General features: G+C 44.4%; 1 protein-coding gene across 2 annotated transcripts in view; it reads right to left on the minus strand.

Annotated features, from left to right (window-relative positions):
* The window catches only part of CFAP70 (cilia and flagella associated protein 70), a 58,437-nt gene extending 42,044 nt beyond the window's left edge, over positions 1-16,393 (minus strand). For both annotated transcript variants that reach the window (XM_032231462.1, XM_032231460.1), the window contains exons 1-10: positions 16,296-16,393; positions 14,815-14,932; positions 13,359-13,545; positions 11,663-11,761; positions 9,680-9,759; positions 9,325-9,501; positions 7,343-7,525; positions 5,746-5,840; positions 3,714-3,813; positions 2,629-2,781 (exon numbers count right to left, since the gene is read on the minus strand). In XM_032231462.1, coding sequence (XP_032087353.1) covers positions 2,629-2,781; positions 3,714-3,813; positions 5,746-5,840; positions 7,343-7,525; positions 9,325-9,501; positions 9,680-9,759; positions 11,663-11,761; positions 13,359-13,545; positions 14,815-14,892 — 1,152 coding nt within the window. In that variant the 5' untranslated portion in view covers positions 14,893-14,932; positions 16,296-16,393. The remainder of the gene's footprint in view (positions 1-2,628; positions 2,782-3,713; positions 3,814-5,745; positions 5,841-7,342; positions 7,526-9,324; positions 9,502-9,679; positions 9,760-11,662; positions 11,762-13,358; positions 13,546-14,814; positions 14,933-16,295) is intronic.
* Between the last annotated feature and the right edge of the window lie 7,743 nt (positions 16,394-24,136).

The raw sequence follows: 24,136 nt of genomic DNA on the forward strand, positions 1-24,136 counted from the left end.
TAAACATCCATAATATTTAATAACAAACTTTTCTAATCCTCCTTTCCAAATCGCTTTTGGCAATTTTCATCTAGTTTCCTTATATTATACATACATACATACCAGGGGTGGGTTCCTCCCGGTTTGCACCGGTTCGCACAAACCGGTTCGTTGGTGAACCCGGAAGTAATTAACTTCCGGGAACGCTGGTACTGGTCCTGGCCCCTGTCGCTGCAAAGCACCCTTTAGCCGGCGCGTCGCAGCTCACTTGCTCATTCCCCCGCCCATCCACAGCTCGCTCCCTCGCTCCCCCGCCCACCCACACTAACCCCAGCCTGCCGCTCACTGATTGGCTGGAGTCCAGCCAATCAGTGAGCAGGCTGGAGGCGAAGCGAAGCTTTTTTTGCGCTTGGCCTCCATTTGAAAATTCCCTTCAGCCTTCGCTTGCTGCTTCCCCCTCAGGTAAGCAACAAAGCCCAAGCAGCGGGACTCGGGAGGCTTCGGGTGGGTGGCGGGCGGCGGCCCAGCTTTCGTGAGGGAAGGCCTCCAGGCCTTCGCTCACAAAAGCTGCGGGCTTGCATGCACTATGCGATGGAAGCTGGGTGGGGGGGCGGCGTTAGTGGCGGCGGCGTTAGCGGCGTTAGCGGCAGCGGTAGTGGCGGCGGCGGTAGCGGCGGTAGCGGCGGTAGCGGCTGGCATGGGGGACGGCAGCCTAGCTTACACGAGGGAAGGCCTCCAGGCCTTCCCTTACAAAAGCCGCAGGCTCGCGTGCACTACGCGACCGAAGGCGAGTGGGGGGGGCGGCGTTAGCAGCGGTGGCGGCCTTAGCGGCTGAAGTGGGGGGGCGGCGGCTTACCTTTTGCGAGGGAAGGCCTCCAGGTCTTCCCTTGCAAAAGCCGCGGGCTCACGTGCACTACGCGGCCGAAGGCGGGGGGCGTTAGCGGCAGTGTGGTAGCGGCGGCGGCGGCATTAGCAAGCCACTCCCATCCGGTCACATGGGTGGCAAGCCACACCCACAAAGGAGGCCATGCCTACCGAGTAGGTTCGAACAAATTTTGAAACCCACCCGATACATACACACACACACACACACACACACACACACACACACACACATGTTGTCATCATTATCCCTCCTTTATTTGACTATATCCTATATCATAACATTTTCCCCCTAATAATCAAAACTTAACTGTATCTAACTTAATTCTTTTTTATTAACTTTCGTATATAATCCAAAAGGATTTCTAATCTTCCTTTCATGGGTACCATTCAATATTCATATCCAATTATTACTTATCATAACACTACACATTGTATACATTATTATCATTATCAATTATGTATTTAATTATACCTATTATTACTAAATTTCACTAGGTTTAACTAGTTTTAAGTTATATTCTTCCACCTATCAACCTGTATCTTTCCAATAACAAAACAATCTTGGGGGTGATTCCATGTCAGGTGGTCTGGGGCTCTCTGCTCAACCATCATGGATTTTGATGAAATTTGGCGCGAACATGCACACACACATCCCCAATGAACTTTGGTAAAGGGCTACATTTGCCAATGCAATACTTGTGGAGATAGAGTCATTTGTTTGACCCCATACAGCAGCTATCCATTCGTAAAGCACTTCCATGTCTGTTATCGAGTTGCCATGTGAGGAAAGGAAGAGCGCATTCCACGCATACCTCTGGCTAGAGTCGGATCTCAGATTAACACAGAAGCTTGTGAGGCAAGGCATTCTACAGCCTGATGGAGCACCTCGTTAGATAATGTGATTTATGACACAGACTGCAGAGGGGAGGGAACAGGGGCAAAGTTTGGCCGTAACATACGTGAGGTCAGATCTGACTACGCTGGGATATTGCCGAAATGTTGTTCCTAAAAAATGACGGGATTTCTTTTGAAACTTGGCTTGGGCCTCATGAATTAATTAGGGCATCTTTCGGAAACCTGACAGCAGCCTTCAACAGTATGACTCTGAGGTTTCAGCAACTTTGAAACATAATATCTCCGGCAATATTTTGTTGAGAAAAACAAAACTTGGCCATCTTGTACAACTTGTGCTCTATTAAAATGCTCATTGGGGATGTGTGTGCATGTTCACACCAAATTTCATCGAAAGTTGTGATGGTCAAGCAGGGCACTTTTCTGAAATCAGACCACTTAACATGGAATGACCCAAGGACTGGGAGGGACATAATAGCAGTATTCCAGTATTTGAGAGACTGCCCCAAAGAAGACGGGGTAAAATTATTTTTCAAAGCACCAGAAGGCAGAACAAGAAACAATGGATAGAAACTCATCAAGGAGAGAAGCAACCTAGAATTAAGGAGAAACTTCCTAACAGTGAGGACAATTAACCAGTGGAACGACTTGCCTCCAGAAGTTGTGGGTGCTCCATCACTGGAGGTTTTGAAGAAGAGACTGGACAGCCACTTTCTGGAATGGTGTAGGGTCTCCTGCTTGAGCAGGGATTGGACTACAAGACCTTCAAGGTCCCTTCCAGCTCAATTCTAATTGATTCTTCAAATGGCTTCTTGCTCTAAGCCTCCCGGAAGCAAGATGACGATAACCATTTCTAAGAAAGTCTAAAGCAAGAGAATCTTGACCAATCAGTCACACCAATGAAGCTGTTACCTTTTCATACACTTCACTGTCGTGGTAAGGAAAAACTCGGAAGGCTCCCCGGATCCGCTTTACCCCTGGATACAGCAGAGGCACTAAGTTGACGTAGGCCACGCCGTGAAAGGAAATGGGATCTTCTTCTGTTGCAGCCGCTGCTCCAGCTCCCTAGAAAAGGACAGTGGAAACGATCATCTTCCCTGGTGATAGTCATAGTAGCCCGAATGAAGTCTAGGCATTTGGCCTTAATGGAGTCTGCTCATCACTGTCGTAACCCGCAATAGTTGCATATCGAATCACTCACACTTTTTTGCAGCACTTGTGAAGCAAACGGCATGGTAGTTAAATCAGAGTTCTCCAGAAATCTTCTTTCTGCCTTTGTGGACTGGTGGGGGGGGGGAGGGAGCTCCACCTCTGCGCATCCATGTGTCAACTCGCAAAGCATCCCTGGCCTGCTCTCGAGTTGCCATAGGCAAGGGGGGTGGGTGGGAAAACGAACTTCTCAGCTGGGAAACCCACAATTTTGAATTTGAGTTGAAACTTCAAATAGTCACCAAGCTACTGGGCCATAAGTCAAGGACCACCCACAGCTACAATCCCTTCTGTAGTATTTAAAAAGTCATTTTAGGTGGCGCATATAGAACCACACCTAACCTCAAACCTACTTTTACGGTAAAGAGAGAGCTCAGAGTTGTGATGAATGTACTCGCCATGAAACGAGGGATGATGAATTCCAGGGTCCACCCCACCCCCCCTTTGGGAATAAAGCTGGCTGAGTGACTTTGGGCCAATCACCAGGAAATGGTGAGTTGCAGTGCTGTTTAGGCATCAAAAGCCATCTGGGTGACTTTGGGTGAATCACCAGGAGACTGTGAGTTCTAGTCTTGCCTCAGCAATGAAAGCCAGTTGGGTGATTTGGGTCCGTGCCTCCCTCTCAACCCAACGCAGCTCACAGGGTTATGGCGGTGAGAGAAACAGAAGGGTGGGGGGAGTATTATATTTGCTGTCTTGAGATGATGAAATGTTTCTTTGAAAAGGAAAAAAAAGTGGTGGGATTAAAATATAGCAGTGAAGATGACAAGGATGAACTAGCACCTTACCTTCTCTCCTTTGCCAGCTTTGACTTTCGTGGATGTGACCAGAGGCACTCTAGTAATTTCCACAGGCCAACAACGACAGTCAGCAATCCGCTTGCGGAAGCTGTCAAATGGGAAAGGACCGAGAGCAAACTGGTTACCACCGTTTTGTAGCCCGGTGTTCAACAGGGAAGTGTGGGCATTTGAACTAACACCACATGGATGGCAAAGGAAGGCGGGAACGTGCCGTGTGGAGAGAAATGGTCAGCACTGATATGCTTCCGATTGGGTGTTCAAAACCAACAACGTAAGAGAGATAAGATTAAGGTAAGGTGATGATTAAGGTGAGATGAATGAAATAAAGACAAGGATAAAGGATGGATAAACGATAAAGATGAAGGATAAAGAATAAAGAATAAAAGATCAGGATAAGGATAAAGAATGAGGGATGAAGGATGAAGGATAAGGATAAAGAATGAGGGATGAAGGATAAAGGAAAAGGGTAAAGGATAAGGATGAAGGATAAAGGAAAAAGATAAAAGATGAGGGATGAAGGATAAAGGATAAGGATAAAAGAAGGATGAAGGATAAAGGATAAAGGATAAGAATGAAGGATAAAGGATAAAGATAAAGGATAAGGATGAAGGATAAGGATAAGGATGAAGGATGAAGGATAAAGGATAAAGATAAAGGATAAGGATGAAGGATAAGGATGAAGGATAAAAAATAAAGCATAAGGATAAAGGATGAAGTATAAAAGATGAAGGATGAAGGATCAGGATAAAGGATAAGGATGAAGATAAGGATAAAGGATAAAGATAAGGGTAAAGGATAACAATAAAGGATAAAGGATAAAGGATAAAGGATAAAGAATAAAAGATCAGGATAAGGATAAAGAATGAGGGATGAAGGATGAAGGAAAAGGATAAAGGATGAAGGACAAAGGACAAAGAATAAGGACAAGATAAGCTTTATTTTTTTTTTCTTTGCACACAATGTCACACATTTAAATGCAATTCCAATGTCCACTCTTGAAAGAAAAAGGGAAAAAACCACCAAACAATGTCACTGTCCCAAGAATAAGAATAACAGATGCAGCAGCATCCAGAAATGCAAGGAATGAAAGGGTGGCAGAGATTGCTAATCCACCACTTGGGACTTGTCGTGGGAAAAAGGAGGAGGCAGAAGCATCATGCACCATCTTAAGTTGTACAAAAGGAAGGCAGAACAGAAAGATAATAACAACAATAACAATCATCATGACAAGGAGATAACATTGGTCTGTTTTTTTCTCCCCAAAGCGAACCTGACTTTTGAGCCAATCGCCAGAAGACTGGGAGTTCTAGTCCTGCTTTAGGCCTGAGGAACTGACTGGGTGGCTTTAGGCCAGTCATTCTCCCTCAGCTGAACCCACCTGACAGGGTCATTGTGGGGAAAATAGGAGGAAGAAGGAGTGCTTAGATATGTTCGCCACCTTGTGCTGTTTATAAAAATAACAAAGGTGGGAAATAAATAAATTGGTTGTGTTGCTTGACGGATAAGCAAGCAGTAAGTGTGCAAAATGCATGACAAATACCAGTACAAGCAAGGCTGCTGTAATGAGGCTTATTAATATTTATGCAGAACTTTAGCTCAAGGAACTCATTAATAAACATATAGAAAATCAAGACCTGCCTCAGTTAGAGAACTTGGAGAAGGCTAACCAATAGCAGCAATAGCACTTACACTTATATACCGCTTCACAGTGCTTTGCAGCCCTCTCTAAGCGGTTTACAGAGTCAGTGTCTTGGCCCCCAACAATCTGGGTCCTCATTTTACCCACCTCGGAAGGACGGAAGGCTGAGTCAACTTTGAGCCTGGTGAGATTCGAACTGCTGAACTGCAGGCAGCCGGCAGTCAGCAGAAGGAGCCTGCAGTACTGCAACCCAACCACTGTGTCAACCAGGGGTAAGAAGTGAGGGTAAAATCTCTTACAGTCTGTGCTCTTAATTGCTTGACTCCCATAAATCATCCCAGTAAGTTTTGAATTGCTGGCGAACGACATGGGTTTTCTCACCAGAGCACAGCTAAAGGATCCAGGTAGCAACGTCTTTCCAAGTCCCAAATGATCCGTTTCTTAGTAGTTTCACCCTGAATCCTGCTTTCCCGGTCCTTCATAAAAAAAAGAGAGAGACACAGTTAGGTGTAATGGGTAAGGCACAAGGCTAGAAATAGAGAGACCAGAGTTCCCAGTCGTGGTTTAGGGAGAAAGCTGGGTGGGGGGCAATTTCCCCCCCCCCCAGCAGTCTTTGGAAGAAAAAGGCTGCTTCTGAATATTTTTGCCTTGAAAACCCTAGGGACCTGGCTAGATAGCTTTCAGGAGTCAGTACAGACTTGAAAGCAAGGAGGAGGAGGAAGGGGAAGAGAGGAGGAAGGGGTGAAAAGGACCCACTCTGTTCAGGTCTAGAATTCAAGAGGTCAAGTAAATATCCTGGAACCAGTTTTTGCTGATGGACTAGGGCAGCGACGACGAACCTTTTTTGGAAGGGGAGCACAGGGGGGTTGTGCGCGAGCGTGCCACACTCATAATGCAATGCATGACCTCCAGCGTGCATAAGCTCCCCCACATTTTTTGCATCCCTTTTTCACTCTCCCCAGGTTCCAGAGGCTTTACAGGAGCCTGGGGAGGGCGAAAACAGCCTCCCCCCGCCCCAGAGGCCCTCCAGAGGCTTCAGGAGCTTCCCTGAAGCCTCCGGAGCGCAAAAAAATGACCCTCTGGGCAAACCGGAAGTTCAGGAACAGACTTCTGGTTTGCTCTTAGGGCCGGTTTTAGCCCTCCGGAGACTTCAGGGACCTTCAGGAGGCTTCCCTGAAGGCTTCGGAGGACGAAAAATGGCCCTACAGACAAACCGGAAGTCCATCCCCAAACTTCCGGTTTGCCTGTAAGGCTGGTTTTTTGCACTCTGGAGGCTTCAGGGAAACTCCTGAAGCCTCCAGAAGGCCCTCGGGGCGGGGGCGGGGGCGGAGGCTGTTTTCGCCCTCCTCAGGCTCCTGTAAAGCCTCTGGAGCCTGGGGAGACCGAAAAATGGCCTCAAAAAAAGGCTAAAGTCAGCCGGCCAACCCGTACATGCGCGCTGGCCAGCTGACAGGGCAATGCCTCGCGTGCCCTGACAAATGGCTCCATGTGCCACCTGTGGCACATGTGCCGTAGGTTCACCATCCCAGGACTAGGGGGGGGGGGAAATTAACACAGAGAGAAAAAGTAAAAAGAAGAACAACTAATAGCAGGGACAATCTTTCTTCTGAAGGAAGAATAACGTGAAGAATGGTAGGGGGCAGCTGGCCTTGGAGGAACCTTGTTATCCACTGATATTGCCCATTTTGCACAATGAAACTCCCAAGGGGATGGGTCTCATGACCATTCCAAAATCTATGCTCATCCTTGCCTGCTAGAGGAAAAAAAAGGACTCTAGGGATAAAGAAGCCATTGATCTGATCTAATATGGTAGTTCTCACAGGTAGATGGAGCAGGTGGCATTTGGGACACTGCTGGTTGCAGATGCTCATCGGTCTTGCCAAAGGTGAAGAAAGCTAGGAATTGTACTGCACCAATATCTGGAGGACCACAACTCTTGTTCTAAGGAATTTGCTTCTCCAGGTCTTCCATAACTCACCTCTGGGGTATTCATTTCTCCATCTTCCTCCTCAAAGGCCCCACCAACAATGAAAGCCTCTGGGATGTTTTGTCCTCCGGGAGCTAAAATGTTGGCCGCTGGCCACTTCTTGGGACGAGGCAAAGGTTCTTTCTCACCGCCAAGTTTCAGGGTCCCATTCTTGAACAGGAAGGGACATTCTTTCTGGAAAAGTCCCAGGAAACAAGTCACAGAGTTAAGAAGTCATTGATACACTGACAAAGGGTTTAGTGGTTACATTCTCACAACACGTTCATCCATGCTGTCAAATGTTTGCTTTGCTTGGCACTTGCACAGACCAATCCATTTGGTTAGCAATTATACAGAGTGATGGAAGCTCAGAAAGTGGCTTAATTTATAATCAGGTTAAAGGTCTTCTGTGAACTCAGCCATTATAAGGCACATGATGAAAAATAAATTGGACACAATCACATCTTGGAAAACATCCACTAAAATAGTTACCAAAGGGGGACTAACTAAACCAACATATGTATCGGCGCTTTAATTCGCAAGGAGCTTTAATTCTTATGTATGTGAGGCATGTTTCTGTTTTTTTTTTCTGTTTTTACCAAAAAAATGAAGAAACTGCTTACATGTATTGTAAGTTTAGTACCACAGGCAAATTCATGCTGGTTCTTCCTTGCTCTTCATGAACACAGATTCTGAGTTCACACGTTACAGAATAAGCCACAATAAGCTGGCTTCATGCTTTGTGCATCACTAAATGACCAGGATTTGAAAATTATAATAGCTGAATTCACATCTTAAACTGGTAAATCTTTTTTATTTATTATAATGTATGAATCCAATTGTTGACTTGTAATTTATTTATTTCTCAACAAAGGTTGCTCTCTAAATTAGGATAAAACCATTTGGCATGGAGGCCACAGAATTATTTCTTCAGAGAAAGGTCCTGTTTCCTAACCAAGCTCACCTCTTCCATACATGCATGAAACCTGGATCTGGAGAATCTCAGTTAATTAACTCTGTCAAGGTAGCTTCATTTATAAACTCAGATGGGTCTCAGAAGAGAGGCTATGGAAAGACCAAGTTAGTAACACAATGCATGATTGACCGAGATGTGCTAATGGTATTATGATTTGATTGCTTATTTGTACCCTATGACTATCATTAAGTGTTGTACCTTATGATTCTTGACAAATGTATCTTTTCTTTTATGTACACTGAGAGCATCTGCACCAATGACAAATTCCTTGTGTGTCCAATCACACTTGGCCAATAAAGGATTTTATTCTATTTTATCCTATTCTTTCCCATTCTAATTCCTATCTGTTCCTATCCTATCCTATCCTATCCTATCCTATCCTATCCTATCCTATCCTATCCTATCCTATCCTATCCTTTTCCATTCTAAATTCAATTCAATTCAATTCTATTCCATTCCATATTCTATTCTATTCTATTCCATTCTTTCTCATTCTTCTATTCTATTCTATTCTATTCCATTCCATTCTCGCTCTCTTTATTCTATTTTATTCCATTCCATTTCTATTCTATTCTTTCCCATTCTAATTCCTAGCCTTTCCTTTCCTCTCCTCTCCTATTTTTCCATTCTAAATCCTATTCTGTTCTATTCTATTTATTCCATTTCATTCCATTCCATTCCATTCTTTCCCATTCTAAATTCAATTCAATTCAATTCTATTCCATTCCTATTCTATTCCTTAAAGAATACCCAACTCAAAAGCCAAAATTACAGAACAGCTGGAAAAGCCTTGCTTCAAGATGGAGAAATGAGATCTCAAACCAGAACTTTGGAGCAACAAGATTCAACTTTTGACATCTCCCAGTGGCTCGATGTGGTTCCATTCCATTGGGACTTGCAGCACATCTTACATTTTGGACGTGCTTATAATGAAAAGCAGACGGAAATGCAAAAAAGCAAACAAACCGAGACTTGGAGAAAAAAAGGAATATAAGGACATGGGATTTCATCACCTCACCTCACCAACTGCTGGCACCTGAAAGCCAACCATGTAATTATATTGAGGACCAGTGTGGATAAATGCCTCAGGGACAGAATAGAGAGCTTCTACAGTCACTCTCAGCAGATTGCCTTCGGATAGCTGATTTTGAGTCAGTAAGCTCTCCTGGACAGATACTAAGACATCGATGGAAGCCTGCAAAATCAAAGCAAACTTAGGATAGAAGTGGCAAATATTTGTTGTTGATGATGATTACAACAACACACCCACCCAGCAACCAGGCAGAGAACTCATTGCTGGAAATTTTTGAAGCCAACCCCTGCAAGTATGAATCTGTACTCTTTGTTGTTTTTGTTGTTGTTTTAATAAATACCTTGGTTTCTGGTCGGAGGGTATCCAGAGGAGAACCAGGCAATGGATACAGGGGAAGTTTTACACTGAATGTACACAATCCTACAGAGAAAAGAGGGAGGGTGTCAGGTCTGCCATCTTCAGGATATCTTGCCTGGCTGGCATCCTGCCATAAAACACAGGGGAGGTGGGAGGAAGATGGCTGGAAGCAAGGAAGGAAGGAAGGAAGTGGGAAGGGGATGACAGGGTGACAGGAACCAGAGGCATCAATCCAGAATGAACCAGTTGATCAAGGATGGAGCCATGAGAACAGAATGTGAAACTCCACCACAGAAGCTTTGCCAAGCTTCAAAGCAGTTTCCAAAACATTGAGGACGAATACCTTTGGACACCGATGGACCGGTGAAGCGGTGGGGGGAAGAACAAGAGAGATGGGAAAATTGTGATCTTTGCGCAGGAATATTCAGATCCAGCTTTGCTTATGCTGTTACCACTTGACTTTAATAGCAATAGCAATAGCAAGTACTTATATACCACTTTACAGTGCTTTTACAGCCCTCTCTAAGCGGTTTTACAGAGTCAGCCTCTTTCCCCCAACAATCTGGGTCCCCATTTTATCCACCTCGGAAGGATGGAAGGCTGAGTCAACCTTGAGCCTGGTGAGATTCGATCTGCCAAATTGCAGGCAGCCGGCAGTCAGCAGAAGTAGCCTGCAGTACTGCACTCTAACCACTGCGCCACCTTGGCTCATAAATGAATTGTTCACTTCAAAGAATGGAGTCGGGGGTCTTTCTTTCCTAGATGTCCAAGTCGAGACAAAGCCTGACATTGGGATCGGGGCAATCTGAGGTCATTGACAAAGAAAACTTTTGTCTTGGAAGAGAGAAAAAGGATGAGGCAAATTTCTTTAAACACTGGTGAAATATTGTTATTAAAGAGGTGAGTGAGTGTGAGAGAATATACATCATTACAGCAAGGACATGAAGGCTGAAGATCTACACACAGTTTCTTGGAAGAAGTCCATTTTTGCACAATATAGGTTTCTTTTGTGCAAGAACTAAATGTCATGCCCCCGGAGTCTGAATTGGAGGGGGAAGACGAAGAGCTGACAGTGAGTGGGAGAGTGGCTCCGTTGGCTGTGGAGGAAACTGGGGAAGGGCAAAGTCAGGCTGGGCAGAGCAGGGGAGAGGTAACAAGGGAGAGGGGTTCAGATGAAGACCAAGGCCCACCCACTCCTCATCCTAGGGCGCGCAGAGAAGAACGGAGAAGAGAGCAACAGAGGTTGTGTGGCTTACAAGGGTGGAAAGGGCCCCAATTCCCTTCACAAGCACACTGGGGATGGAGTTTAAAGGAGACGCAAATGGGAGGGGCGGTTGTCGGGAACAAACACTGAGTTCATCTGGTGTTAACTGCTTCCTGGTTGCATCCTCCCAACTGGTTTGATTTACTGCCGTGCTACTTCACTTCTGGAACTCCTTGTATCTTGTTTGTCCTGCCAGATTCAATACCTTATCTTGCCTTGTTGAATTTCTAGTTGGAAGTTTTCTGCTTACAACGTTTGGACTGGAGTGTTTTCAGCCAAAGGCTGTTACAGGTTTGTGGAAGAACTTTTCTCCGGGCCGGAGAGTTGAAAGAGACGTTGGGGGCACAGTTGGTGTTAATAAAGGGACTCATATGGGTTCTCTGGCTGTGTTGCCTTTGTGCCCCAGGTCATCAGACTAAAAGTGCTGGCCTATTGGCAGACTGATTCTGGCTTGTCAGAGCCAAAGAAGCAAGAATGACTCACAAAGGTATTTCTAAATAGCTTCCTTGTTGCTGTTCGCCTACAGACAGAATCTTGCCGGACTAAAGCAATTATCTGCATAAGTATAAATACACACTTTGAACTGCTAGGGAGGGTCCTTCTTTGCCCTCTTCCTGCCTATCAGACAATCCATCCTCCACCACCTCTTTGCTCTCTGCAACTCCAGACTACAGTCCACCAGAGATTTATAATTTCACCCACCTTGCAGGAGGGGGAGAAGGCCTGCCACGGCCTGTCCGAGAGATACCACCTTTTCTTCTTTTTGCTTCTTTTCCTTTGGTAGGACTTCAATCACGGTGACTGGGAAAACCAAGCATAAAATATCACATTACAGCCTGGTTGCTTTTCAGAAGGAGTTATAACCTCTTCACTACTGACTCACCCCTGTCATTCAACCATGGTGATATGCCACAATTTCTTTTAACCAGCCTTTGCTGAATAAGCTATCATTGCTGCACACCTTTGCCTTAGTGGAGTGCATTAGGGTTGATTGTAATGTTTGGATGCAGAGCACTTGCTGGTTAAAGATAAAGGTTCCTCACGCATGTATGTGCTAGTCATTTCTGACTCTAGGGGGCGGTGCTCATCTCCGTTTCAAAGCCGAAGAGCCAGCGCTGTCCGAAGATGTCTCCATGGTCATGTGGCCGGCATGACTAAACACCGAAGTTGCACGAAGCGCTGTTACCTTCCCACCAAATGTGGTTCCTATTTTTCTACTTGCATTTTTAAATTTCCTTTAGAATGGCTAGGTTGGCAGAAGCTGGGACAAGTAACGGGAGCTCACTCTGTTACGCAGCACTAGGGATTCGAACCGCCAAACTGCCGACCTTTCTGACTGACAAGCTCAGGGTCTTAGTCACTGAGCCACCGCGTCCCTCTGCCAGTTTCCCTCTACATATGACTGTAAGGGAGCCTGACCCTTATAGTTGTAGGTCATGATGGTCATAAAACATGCCAACGCGACTTCACAATGTTTTTTGAGATGGTCATAAAGCAAAACAATGGTTTGCTATGGGCACATTCTTGAAAGAAAAAGGAAGTGCAAGTTTCCAGCAAAGCCACTGTGAAATGCAGTCACATGACAGCAGGATGATCCTTGATTTATGACCAAAAGTGAGCTCAAAATTTCAATTGCTAAGCAAGGCAGTTGTTCAATGAGTTTTGTCCCATTAATAACCTTTTCCCTCCACAGTTGCTTAGCGAATCACTGCAGCTGTTAAGTGGATCACACGGCCGTAAACTAGATCTGACTTCTCCCATTGACTCTGATCGTCGGAAGCCGGCAGGGAAGGTTACAAAGAGTGATCACATGACCACAGCATGGTGCAACTGTCAGAAGTACAGGCCAGTTGCCAAGTATCTGAATTTTGATCACGTGATCATGGGGATTCTGAAATGGTCGTAAGTGTGAAAAACAGTTGTCATTCACTTTGTTCAGTGCTGTCGTAATTTCAAACAGTCACTGGTTGCAAGTCGAGGACTACAGGCAGTGCTCTCAACTTACGACCACAATTCGGTCCCAAATTTTCCTTGCTGAGTGAGACGATTCTTAAGTGAATTTTGCTCCATTTTACGGCGGTTGTTAATTTAGTAACACAATTGTGAAATGAATCTGGCTTCCCCACTGATTCTTTTTCAGAAGGTCGCGAAGGGGGATCAGGTGACCCCAGGACATTGCAACCGTCATAAATATGAGTCAGTTCCCAAGCGGCTGGATTTTGATCCTGTGACCATAAGGGTGCTACAAGAGTCACACGTGTGAAAAATGGTCATGTCACTGTTGTAACTTCGAACGGTAGCTAAAATGACCGTCGTGAGTCAAGGACTATACCTGCAGCTGTATTATTTCCCAGCGGTTAAAGCTTAAAAAAAAAAAAGCAGAGGTATTTTTACTCACATATCACAGGTTTTTGGGCAATATCATCCAAACAGTGTAACCCTTCAGGGTGGCTGTCAAAAGAGGTGGTGAAATTATACTTCACGCTGCCTTCCGCAGAGGCATCCACTTTGGGGGAGTCTCCAAGGATGAAGCCATTGTACTCAACGCGCACAAATGTCACCGGACTATCTCCCTTCAGGCCTTTCTAGAGAACGGAGACCACAACTGAGGACAGGACAAAGGGTAGCCTCACTTCCCAGTGCAAAACTAATTTCTCCTCTCCCTCTCCCTCCTTCCCCCCTCCCCTTATTTCTCTCCCTCCTTCTCTCTCCCTCCTCCCCTCTTTTTCTCTCCCTCCCTCTCTTTCTCTCCTTCCTTCCCTTTTTCTCTTTCTCCCTCCTCTCTCCCTTTCTCTTTCTCTCCCTCCCTTCCTCCCTCTTTCTCTCCCTTTCTCTTTCTTTCTCTCCCTTCTTCTCCCTCCCTCCCTTTTTCTTTCTCTCTCTTTCTCTCCCTCCCCCTCTTTCTCTCCTTTCTTCCCTTTTTCTTTCTCTCCCTCCTTTCCTCCCTCTTTCTCTCTTTCCCTCCCCCCTTTCTCTCCTTCCTTCCCCTTTTCTTTCTCTCTCCCTCCCTCTCTTTTTCTTTTTCTCCCTCCTTTCCTCCCCTTTTTCTCTCTCCCTTTCTCTTTCTCTCCCTCCCTCTCCCTCCCCTCCCTTTTTCTTTCTCTCTCTTTCTCTCCCTCCCCCTCTTTCTCTCCTTCCTTCTCTTTTTCTCTTTCTCCCTCCCTCCTTCTCTCCTTTTTCTCTCCCTCCTTTCCTCCCTTTCTCTCCCTTTCTCTTTCTCTCCCTCCTTCTCCCTCCCTTTTTCTTTCTCTCTTTCTCTCCTTCCCCTTTTCTCTTTCTCCCTCCTTCCCTCTCTCCTCTCTCTTTCTCTCCCTCCTTTCCTCCCTCTTTTTCTCTCTCCCTTTCTCTCCCTCCTTCTCCCTCCCTTTTTCTTTCTCTCTCTTTCTCTCCCTCCCCTCTCTCTTTCTCTCCTTCCTTCCCTTTTCTCTTTCTCTCTGCCTCTTTCTCTCTCTTTTTACTTTTGCTGATCTTGGATGGTATAACCAGCTTGGGGAAAATCTCAGAGCTATTAAATAAAATCTGCAAAATGTTTTTTAAAATAATAATGAGGATGAGAAAGCCGCTTTCAAGCAATTTAATTTTCTTCATCCTAGTATAAGGCAACTGGCATCCCAAACAAATTTACAGGAGGACCATTAATCTCAAAGCAAATAAATCCAGAAGCCAGTAACCAGCTTTTAAGGATCTTGCAAAATAAGATGATAATATGTGGTTCAATTGTAAAAATATTATGTGCTTTAATCATTCTGTTTAAAAAACCTGAACATTCTGGAATGGTGTTCATATGGGCAGGAGATCCACTCTGACAATCCTCATTCCAGGAATTCCAGCATGAACTAAAAGAAGACAATTACCAAATCATGGCCATCCAGCACAGTGATGCTGACTGTTTTGCCCGGTGGCTCAACGGGAAAGGAAGGTGAACCCGCCATGAGAAGGAAGGATCTCTTGATATAGAAAGGTAGCTACAGCCTAAGGAGAAGAGAAGACAAGGAGTAAATAATAATAATGAAGACGACAACTTGTTTATTGATCATTTGACTTTCCTCCCATGCTTCCTTATATTCCTTCAAATCCTGCCAGGTATATGAGGCTGAGGAAGAAACAACTGGCTCAAAATCTTGCAAGTGACCTTCTTGGGTCCAAGATTCCTTGGCAAGATCTCCATGCTGGCGAAGGTTTTGGGGAGATGTGGTCCAACACATGGGGAACACCCCATTCATCCATTCAATGTATCATCTCTCTCTTTCTCTATTTGTAACTGTATCTATCTATATCTATCTATCTATCTATCTATCTATCTATCTATCTATCTATCTATCTATCTATCTATCTAATCTATCTAACTATCTATCTATCTATCATCTATCTATCTATCTATCTATCTATCTATCTATCTATCTATCTATCTATCTATCTTCTGTTTCTCTAATCTATCTGTCCATCCATCCATCCATTTTTATTTCTAGATGACCATCCACCTAACTCAAGGAGGGACTACACATTACAGTTCATTGTTTAATCTCTGCAAGATTCATTCCCTGTAATCAACTATGACTTTTCAAACCACTGTTTATCAGCCAAGACTGTTGGGTTCCTACTCAATCCTATACTACAGTTTGTCTTGCTGCAGCTTAGAATATTGTAACAATGGAAATCATGAAAGCTATCAATTCATTTATTTATTTCTTAAGCTGGTCCATTTGCAGTGACCTTGTGCAACTCACTATAAAAAGAATTAAAAAGAGATTTTAAAAAACCCCTTAACACAAGAGAAGAGGCTTTAGGACAACTCAGGTATGGCTTTGGCACGCTGGGCATCCAACCAACTGCAGTTGAGGAACAAACCACAGTTAAACTCCAAGTTAACCTGGCCAATCAGTCCCATCTCATTTTCAGCCTAACTAAGCCAGGCTCCTCTGCTCTCAAAATGCCCTAGGAGGCTGGAATGAAGACCCTGATCTTAAAGGCATGGGGCTTCCAACAACCCCTTTCAAGCTGAGATGTAGACCTTACAATATGGTTGGATCTCTTCAAAGAAGCCCAACGAGTCTCCATGTTGGTTTATTTGCAGTCCCTGCAGACACCGTTAAGGGAATAGTCTATTCCAGCTCTACTCCACCTCTACTCTAGCTTTACTCCATTTATTACAGATTTACTCCATCTCTACTACAGATTTACTCCGTCTCTACTACAGATTTACTCAATGAATCCAGAAAGGGTCACGGGAACAGAAACTCGACTGCTGTCCCTTTCCTGCCTTGCTGGGGGAAGAGGAGCGTCCCAGGCGGTTACCGGCATCCACGACCTGCCATCCACCCGCTGCCCAACTCACCAACGGCGTCGTTTTCCGTTGCCATAGCAACGCCGCTGCGTCACATTCGCGGTTCATGACGGCGGCGTGACCCTCCCCGGGCGCCATGTTTGTGGCGGGCAAAGGAAGGGCGTGGCGGCGCGGCTTTCCCACCGCTTCTTGCCTGGCGGGCTGCTCTGATTCCAAAGAGGCTCGTTCGTAGGTCTTTGCAAGGAGAGAAACACCAGCGGTTCCCAACGGACCTTGCGGGGCAAAAAAAAAAACCCACAGGGAAAGCACTGATTGTATTGTATGAAACGCTGCAAGCGTTTATGTGGCCACTTCTGCCTAAAGATTTTCCCAAGCAGCTCTCGCCTTCAGTGCTTTGAGGACAGCTGGACTGTGTCTTCCACTTCAGGTTGGCGTACGTCGCATCGGATCCGGAAATGAATGTAATACAAGCCACTCGTTTGTCTTCCCTATCTCTATGAAGGGAGGAGGATTTGGTCTAGTTTTGTACAATAATTCCAAATGCAAGTGGTGTTGAACTAGCCCCAGATCTCTTTAGCCCTGGTTTAGCCCGTACCCCCCCCCCCCAAAAAAAAAAAACACTTGGCAAGCCCTTTCAAACTTGGCCTCTTTTGTAAACTTTAAGAGGAATGGGGTTCAACTCCCAGACTGACTGGGGAATTCTGAAGTTGAAGTCCATACCTCTTAAATTTGTTAAGTTTGCAGGTGAGGCTGGAGAATGGAAATCCTGCTAATTGCAGAAAAGCAGGATTCAGGGCTACTACGAACCAGGATGCAACATTTTGGATGCATTATTTTGCTGTTCAAGAAATAGCCAGTGATGCGCTACGACAGAAGATACATGTGTACGCACATGCATTCCCAAGCCATCATCACCTGGATTTTTGCGGCAGTTGAAAAACACTTGATTTGTAGGGCCAAAAAAAAAAAATTCTGAATCTGCCAGTAGCTTCTCCAACAAACGCCTTTGATTAAAACTCCTGGGCTTTTTTGAACTGCAGCTTCTGAAAGTTGGCGCCTTTGAATCCAAGGGGATAGCTGGAAAAGGTGCTGCCAGACGCCTTCGGAGACTGAATAAAATCATAACATGAAATAATTTCTGGAAGAAAAGACTGCCACAGGTGGTGGGCCTTTCAGAGCTGTATGCAATGAAACCTCGTTTTTCATGTATGCCAATTACATCCTATCCTATCCTATTCTCATTCTTCTCTCCTCTCCTATCCTTCTCTTCTCATTCCACTATTCTATTCTATTCTATTCTATTCCATTTTATTTTATTCTTTCCATTATTCTATTCTATCCCATTCTATTTTATTCTTTCCATTATTCTATTCCAATTCCATTCCATTCCATTCTAAACCCTAACTTCTATTCTATTCTACTCTATTCTATTCCCATTCCATTCTAATATTAAATCAACACAGGTAGTTCTCGATTTACAACCATTCATTTAGTGACTATTCAAAGTTGCCACAGCGCTGCAGAAACATGACAATTTTTCATCCTTATGACCGTTGCAGCATCCCGATGGTCACATGATCAAAATTCAGGTGCTTGGCAATGGGCTCGTATTTTTGATGGTTGTACATCCCGGGGTTGGCAACCTGCAGTCAAGCAAAGTCAATGGGGAAGCCAGATTCGCTGAACCACCGTGTTATTCACTTAACAACTGCAGTGATTCACTGAACAACGGTTGCAGACAGTTTCAGACATTGCGCAACCCTCCCTAGCAGCATCTCTGAAACTTATCAGCATCCATGGGCTCATCAAACCAATGGGCCAGATGGACCAGAACCAAAAACCCTGGAGGTTCCGTTCATCCATAAATGGGCCTTTCTTTCCAATCTGCCTCCAGCCTCCATTTTATTTCCAGCATCTTTCTCCCAGCTTGCAACGGAACCAGGTGGATCTTCTTTCCAACAACGTGTTCCCTGGGGATGCTACAAGTGTCATAAATATGAACCAGTTGCCAAGCATTTGATTTTCTTTTCTTAAAAGTTATTTTTAAAAATTTTATTTTCCCATTACCACTCTTACATCATTAATCTCATAGTGTGTCATCTGGGTACAATCTTTGTGTCACCATATTAAACAGTTACATCGTTTTTAATCTATTTTTATCTTACCTTTACCTTTACATTTCAATTGCCTCTTAATTCAAACTCTGATTCTTCCTTCTCTTAATTGTCCAGGTTAATCTGTTCCTTTCTGTAGTATTTAATATTTTTTTAATGCAAGCATTTGAATTTTGATCATAGGATTGTGGGGTAGTTGCAACAGTCGTCAAGTGTGGGAGAACAGCCATGTGTCACTTTTTACAGTGCCGTGGTACCCTGTTTTCCCAAAAATAAAACCTAAGTGGAAAATAAGCCCTAGAATGATTTTACAGGATGCTTGTAATATAAGCCCCCCAAATACCCCCCAAATAATCCCCAGTTAAAATTGTCAGCCAGGTGAATGCATTTAGTACCGTATTTCCCTGAAAATAACACCAGAAAATAAGCACCCGTTGGAGCAAAAATTAATGTGACCTAGTCGTACCCTGTTTTCCCAAAAATAAGACCTCCCTGGATAATAAGCCCAATCGATCTTTTGAGTGCATGCGCTAAAATAAGCCCTCCCCAAAAATATTGTAGCATAGCAGCAGCCATGAGGTGACCACACTCACCCCCTCCTGCACCTCAAAAATAATAAGACCGCCCTGAGTATATGTTGAAATTAAAGATGTTTGTTGAAATGAAATTATAAACACCATCAACATAAAATGGAGTTTGCTCAGAGGCTGAAATATAGCAAGTAAATAAGAAGGAGTGTGTGGAAGAGAGGAGAGAGGCAATGGGAAGAAGAGAAGGTTAGGAGAGAGGGACGGGGGGAGGAGGAGAGAAAGAAGGAGTGGAAAGGGGAGAGAGGAGAAGGAGAGAGGAAGGGGTGGTAGAGAAGGGAAGGATGACAGAGGGAAGAAAGGAGGAAGGGAGAGGGAGGAGAGAGGGAGAAGAAAGTGATGGAGAAGGTACAAATATGGTGTATGGAGAACAGAAGAGCCAATAATCGTTTTTGGGAGTTGATGATAAGACGAATTGATGTAAATATTTAATAATATAAAATAATGTTGCTTATGTAGCAGTATACATGTGTTATTTGTTATGAAAATGAAAAAAATAGAAAACTTTATAACAAATAATACTAATACTAATACTAATAATAGTCACCGGAAATCAGATAGTCAAGATCTTGTGGGATTTTTGCATACAAACGGACAAAATACTGGCGCATAATATACCAGACATCACACTGGTTGAGAAAAATAAGGTTACAATCATAGACATCGCAATATCAGGTGATAGCAGGGTTGACGAGAAGGAATATGAAAAAATTGCAAATACCAGGACTTAAAAATCGAAATTCAATGATTATGGCACAAACCAGCAGTGGTAATTCCAGTGGTAATTGGCACACTGGGTGCTATTCCAAAAGCATTGGAATTACATTTAAAACAGTTAAAAATTGACAAAATCACCATCAGTCAAATACATAAAGCCACTCTGCTTGGATCTGCACGCATATTATGAAAATACATTACAACGTCCTAGGCCCCTGGGTGTAATCAATGCTAAATCCTGCGAAACAACTGGCCGCTGTGACACAATTCTGTTGTTGTGATGGTGATAATAATACCTCCCTGAAAATAAGGCCAAGCGCTTATTTCATGGGTCAAAAGAAAACAAGACCCTGTCTTATTTTCAGGGAAACCCGGAATTTTGGGGGAAACAGGGTAACCGGACGATCACTTAATGAACTTCTGGGAAATCAAACGGCTACCTGTATAGCACACCCTGTGTTAAGATGCTCTCGTAATGCCCCCTGTCTTCCTGTAGGGGGCAGATGCAGTCCAAAGAGGATGCTGAGACTATTGACGGAAGATAAATTCAGCATTCAACAGTTCTCTTGCCCAAATAGTCAGAATCTTCCTCCTGTCAGATTGGGGGCTGGCTTGGATCTTCACAAACGAGAGGCCTCCCGTAGCCTTTCTGCATTGAGAAGGTGGGGACAGCGCAAGAAACTTTCTTTCCCTCTTCTGGGACAATCCAAGGAACGAAGACCTCAAGCAGGTGAGTTTATCTCCCGACCTTTCAATCTAAGCTTTTAGGTTGTGCTTTGTTTGGCTAGCATTTTCATCAAATCCTAACCCAGTTAGACCAAGATAATTTCTATTTATGGATTTACTAACTTGCACAGTACTTTTACTTTAAGCCACAGTTGGGTCAATTTTCCCTTCAACTATTTTAGTTTGCAACAAATGGATCTCGAGACGCCTTAGAAACAGGCCCGTTTAATTTTCAGTAAAATTAATTTTGCTCTGTCTGTGAGAAACAGAAGGGACATTCTGCGTCCTTTTTCCCCCCAAAATGTTTTTGGGGAACAAATTCGGGTCTTTCTCTTGGGTGAATCACTGCCTCCTTTTGAAACAAGACAGAAAAATGTTTATTTATGTGTTTATTTGCTATTTAGGCATGCGTTCCACCTTTTGTAGAGATTTTGCAAAGCTCTCATTGTTTTGTTAACATGAGCTAACATGCTTGGATGCGGGAGGCGGGCAAGCTCGTGATGGGGTTGGATTCTCTGGGGTTTTTTTTGAACCGAACCTCTGTGGTTTAGCGTCCATCCTGTAAATCATGATTTCTTAACCCTGATTGGTGCATTTTGTGAATATAGCTGATTACATCTCAGAACAATTAGAACAGATCAATCAATCAATCAATCAATCAGTGCTATATTTTCACTGTACATTAGTCCTCAACTTGCAACTCCAATTAGGAGCCATTCAGTCATGAGATTCAAAATAATTTGCTACAGGTTCTGTGAGCGTGGCTTGGTGGGCATGGCAGGGGAAGGATACTGCAAAATCCCCATTCCCTCCCCATTCCTGGGGGAAGGATACTGCAAAATCCCCATTCTCTCCCAACTCCAGGGGAAGCACAAACAAAATCCCCACTCCTGGGAGAAGGATACTGCAAAATCCACATTCCCTCCCATCCCCACTAACTTGCTTTCCAGGTCTGTCCTCCCATGCAAGGGCAACAAAAGAAGGCCCAGCCGATCAGCGAAAAGATGAGGGCGGGGCCAACCAGAGGTGGTATTTGCCGGTTCTCAGAACTACTCAAAAGTACCACTACCAGTTCTCCAAAACTGGTCAGAACCGGCTGAATACCACCTCTGGAGCCATTGTTAAGCAAAGCAATTGAGTGAATCGTGCCTGATTCTTTGACCTTTTTGCCACGGCTGTTAAGGGAATCACACAGTCCTTAAACAAATCTGGCGTAATTAACTTTGCTTGTCAGAAGCCAGGTGGGAAGGTTGCAAAAGGTGATCACATGACCCAGGATGCTACAACCATCATAAATACATGCCAATTGGCAAAACACCTGAATTTTGGAGACACTGTGATGGTTCTAAGTGGGGGAACCAGTTGTTTTTTCAGTGCTGTTGTAACTTTGAGTAGTTGCTAGACAAAAGATTGTGAATCAAGGACTACCTGTCTTATAGGCAAGAGGCAGAGGAACATTCTGATGGAAGATGAGCTTGGAAGATTTCCAGATGTTCCACAGAGTCTATATCTTTTTCCCTGGCTCAGTTCCTCAGCTCCAATCGGTTCATTTAAGCTGATTGGCTGATTTGTGGGTGGTACCAGACTGGAATAGTATTTGCCTCACCCACGTTGGCTGAGTTTGGCTTTTTTCTTTTTTCTTTTTAACCATAAAGTTTCCTGGCAGTTGAATATGGCTCCCATCCAGTGGTGAAATTCAAATGTTTTTACTACTGGTTCTGTGAAAGTAGCTTGGTGGGCGTGGCAGGGGAAGGATACTGCAAAATCTCCATTCCCTCCCCACTCCAGGGGAAGGATACTGCAAAATCTCATTTCCCTCCCCACTCCAGGGGAAGGATATTGCAAAATCTACATTCCCTCTCCACTCCGGGGAAAGGATACTGCAAAATCCCCATTTCCTCCCCACTCTGGGTCCAGCCAGAGGTGGCATTTGCCAGTTCTCCGAACTACTCAAAATTTCCACTACCGGTTCTCCAGAACTTGTCAGAACCTGCTGGATTTCACCTCTGTTCCCATCCCTCTTCTACAATCCTGTAGTTTTTGCCCAAATTAAACAGAAGAAGTTTGGAAGAAGCAGGATAGAAACAGACCGATACAATTGAATTTTGGTGTTGGAGAAGGCTCTGTAAGTTGCCTGCAGATTAACAGAGTTGGAAGGGACCTTGTAGGTCATCTAGTCCAACCCCCCATCCAAGCAGGGGACCCTGCACCATTTCTGACAGACAGCAGCCCAGTCTCTTCTTGAGAGGAACATGAATAGCTAGGAAAAGAATCCAATGGAGCCTCCTTTCTCCAAAGCACTTGAAGGCAGGAGAAGAAGCAACAGCTGCAAACTTATGAAGAAGAGAACCAATCTACGTTTAAGGGGAAATTTCCTGTCAGCAAAATCAGTGGAACGGCCCGCCCTTCAGAAGTTCAATCACTGGAGGTTTTCAAGAAGAGACTGAACAATTTTTATTTGTCTGGAATGGTATCGGGCAGTGATGGCAAACCTTTTCGGCACCGAGTGCCCAAACAGAAATGTGTGCGCATGTGCCAGACCACTGGAAACCCAAAGAATAGCTGGTCGGAATGTGCATGCCAGTTTATTTGCTGGTTTTGGTCATTTTTGGCCATTTTGGGGCTGTTTTCCCGGCTGTTTTCAGGGCGTTTTGGGGGCATTTTTGGAAAATGTCTTGAAAAATGGTCTGGAAATGGCCTGGAAAACAGCCCAGAAAATGGCCTGAAAATGGCATGAAAAATAGCCTGAGAACAGCCTGAAAACGGCCCGAAAAAACAAACTGTTTTTGGCTGCTTTTCAGACCATTTTGCAGCGCTCTGGTCCCCATGAAGACCAACTGGCCAGTGTGCATAAGCAAGAAGAGCAATGGCAAAGGTGCTCACTCTATTGAGAGTGAGTCTGTTTCCTCCCTAAAAACATGTTTCTCCATTTCTGATCCAGGGAAATATAATGTTCTGCCTTTTCAATATTTTCCAGGATATTTCATTTTTCTAGGAGAGGGGTGGGTTTTAACTTCCTACACAAGGAATAATGGATGGAAACTGAACAAGGAGAGATTCAACCTGGAAATAAGAAGGGATTTTCTGACCGTGAGAACAATCAACCGATGGAACAGAAGTTTCCTTCAGAAGTTGTGGGAGCTTCATCCCTGGAAGCTTTCAAGAAGAGACTGGACTGCCATCTGTCATAAATGGTGTAGGGTCTCCTGCTTGGGCAAGGGGATTGGACTAGATGACCTACATGGTCCCTTCCAACTCTGTTAAAACATCTGTTAAAACCCAGAGTTCTCATTTCAGACACAAATGACCAACCTCTGACTATCAACTTCAGACATATTATGAGAAAAACCAACTGCCTGGAGAAATCCATCATCCTTGGGAAGGTGTAACGAAAGAGAAGAAAAGGATATCTAGCAATATGGTGGATGAACTTGATTACAGCAGTGATGGGGATCTGAATTTCATGGGGAGCTGTACAGGTTGTCCTTGACATACAACAATTCATTTAGCGACCATTCAAAGTTATAACGGTGCTGAAAAACATTTCACAATTCCGACGTCTGCGGCATCCCCATGGTCACGTGATCAAAATTCAGATGCAACGGACTCATATTGTGATGTCCTGGAATCATGCTTATGACCGTGGCTGTGTCCCAAAGGTTACGTGATCCCCTTTGGCAACCTCCTGACCACCCAAGTTAATGGGGAAGCCAGATTCCCTCAGCCACCAGGTTATGAACTAACCAGC

Source organism: Thamnophis elegans, chromosome 14 (genome assembly GCF_009769535.1).
Source record: "Thamnophis elegans isolate rThaEle1 chromosome 14, rThaEle1.pri, whole genome shotgun sequence".
NCBI classification, from domain to species: Eukaryota; Metazoa; Chordata; class Lepidosauria; order Squamata; family Colubridae; genus Thamnophis; species Thamnophis elegans.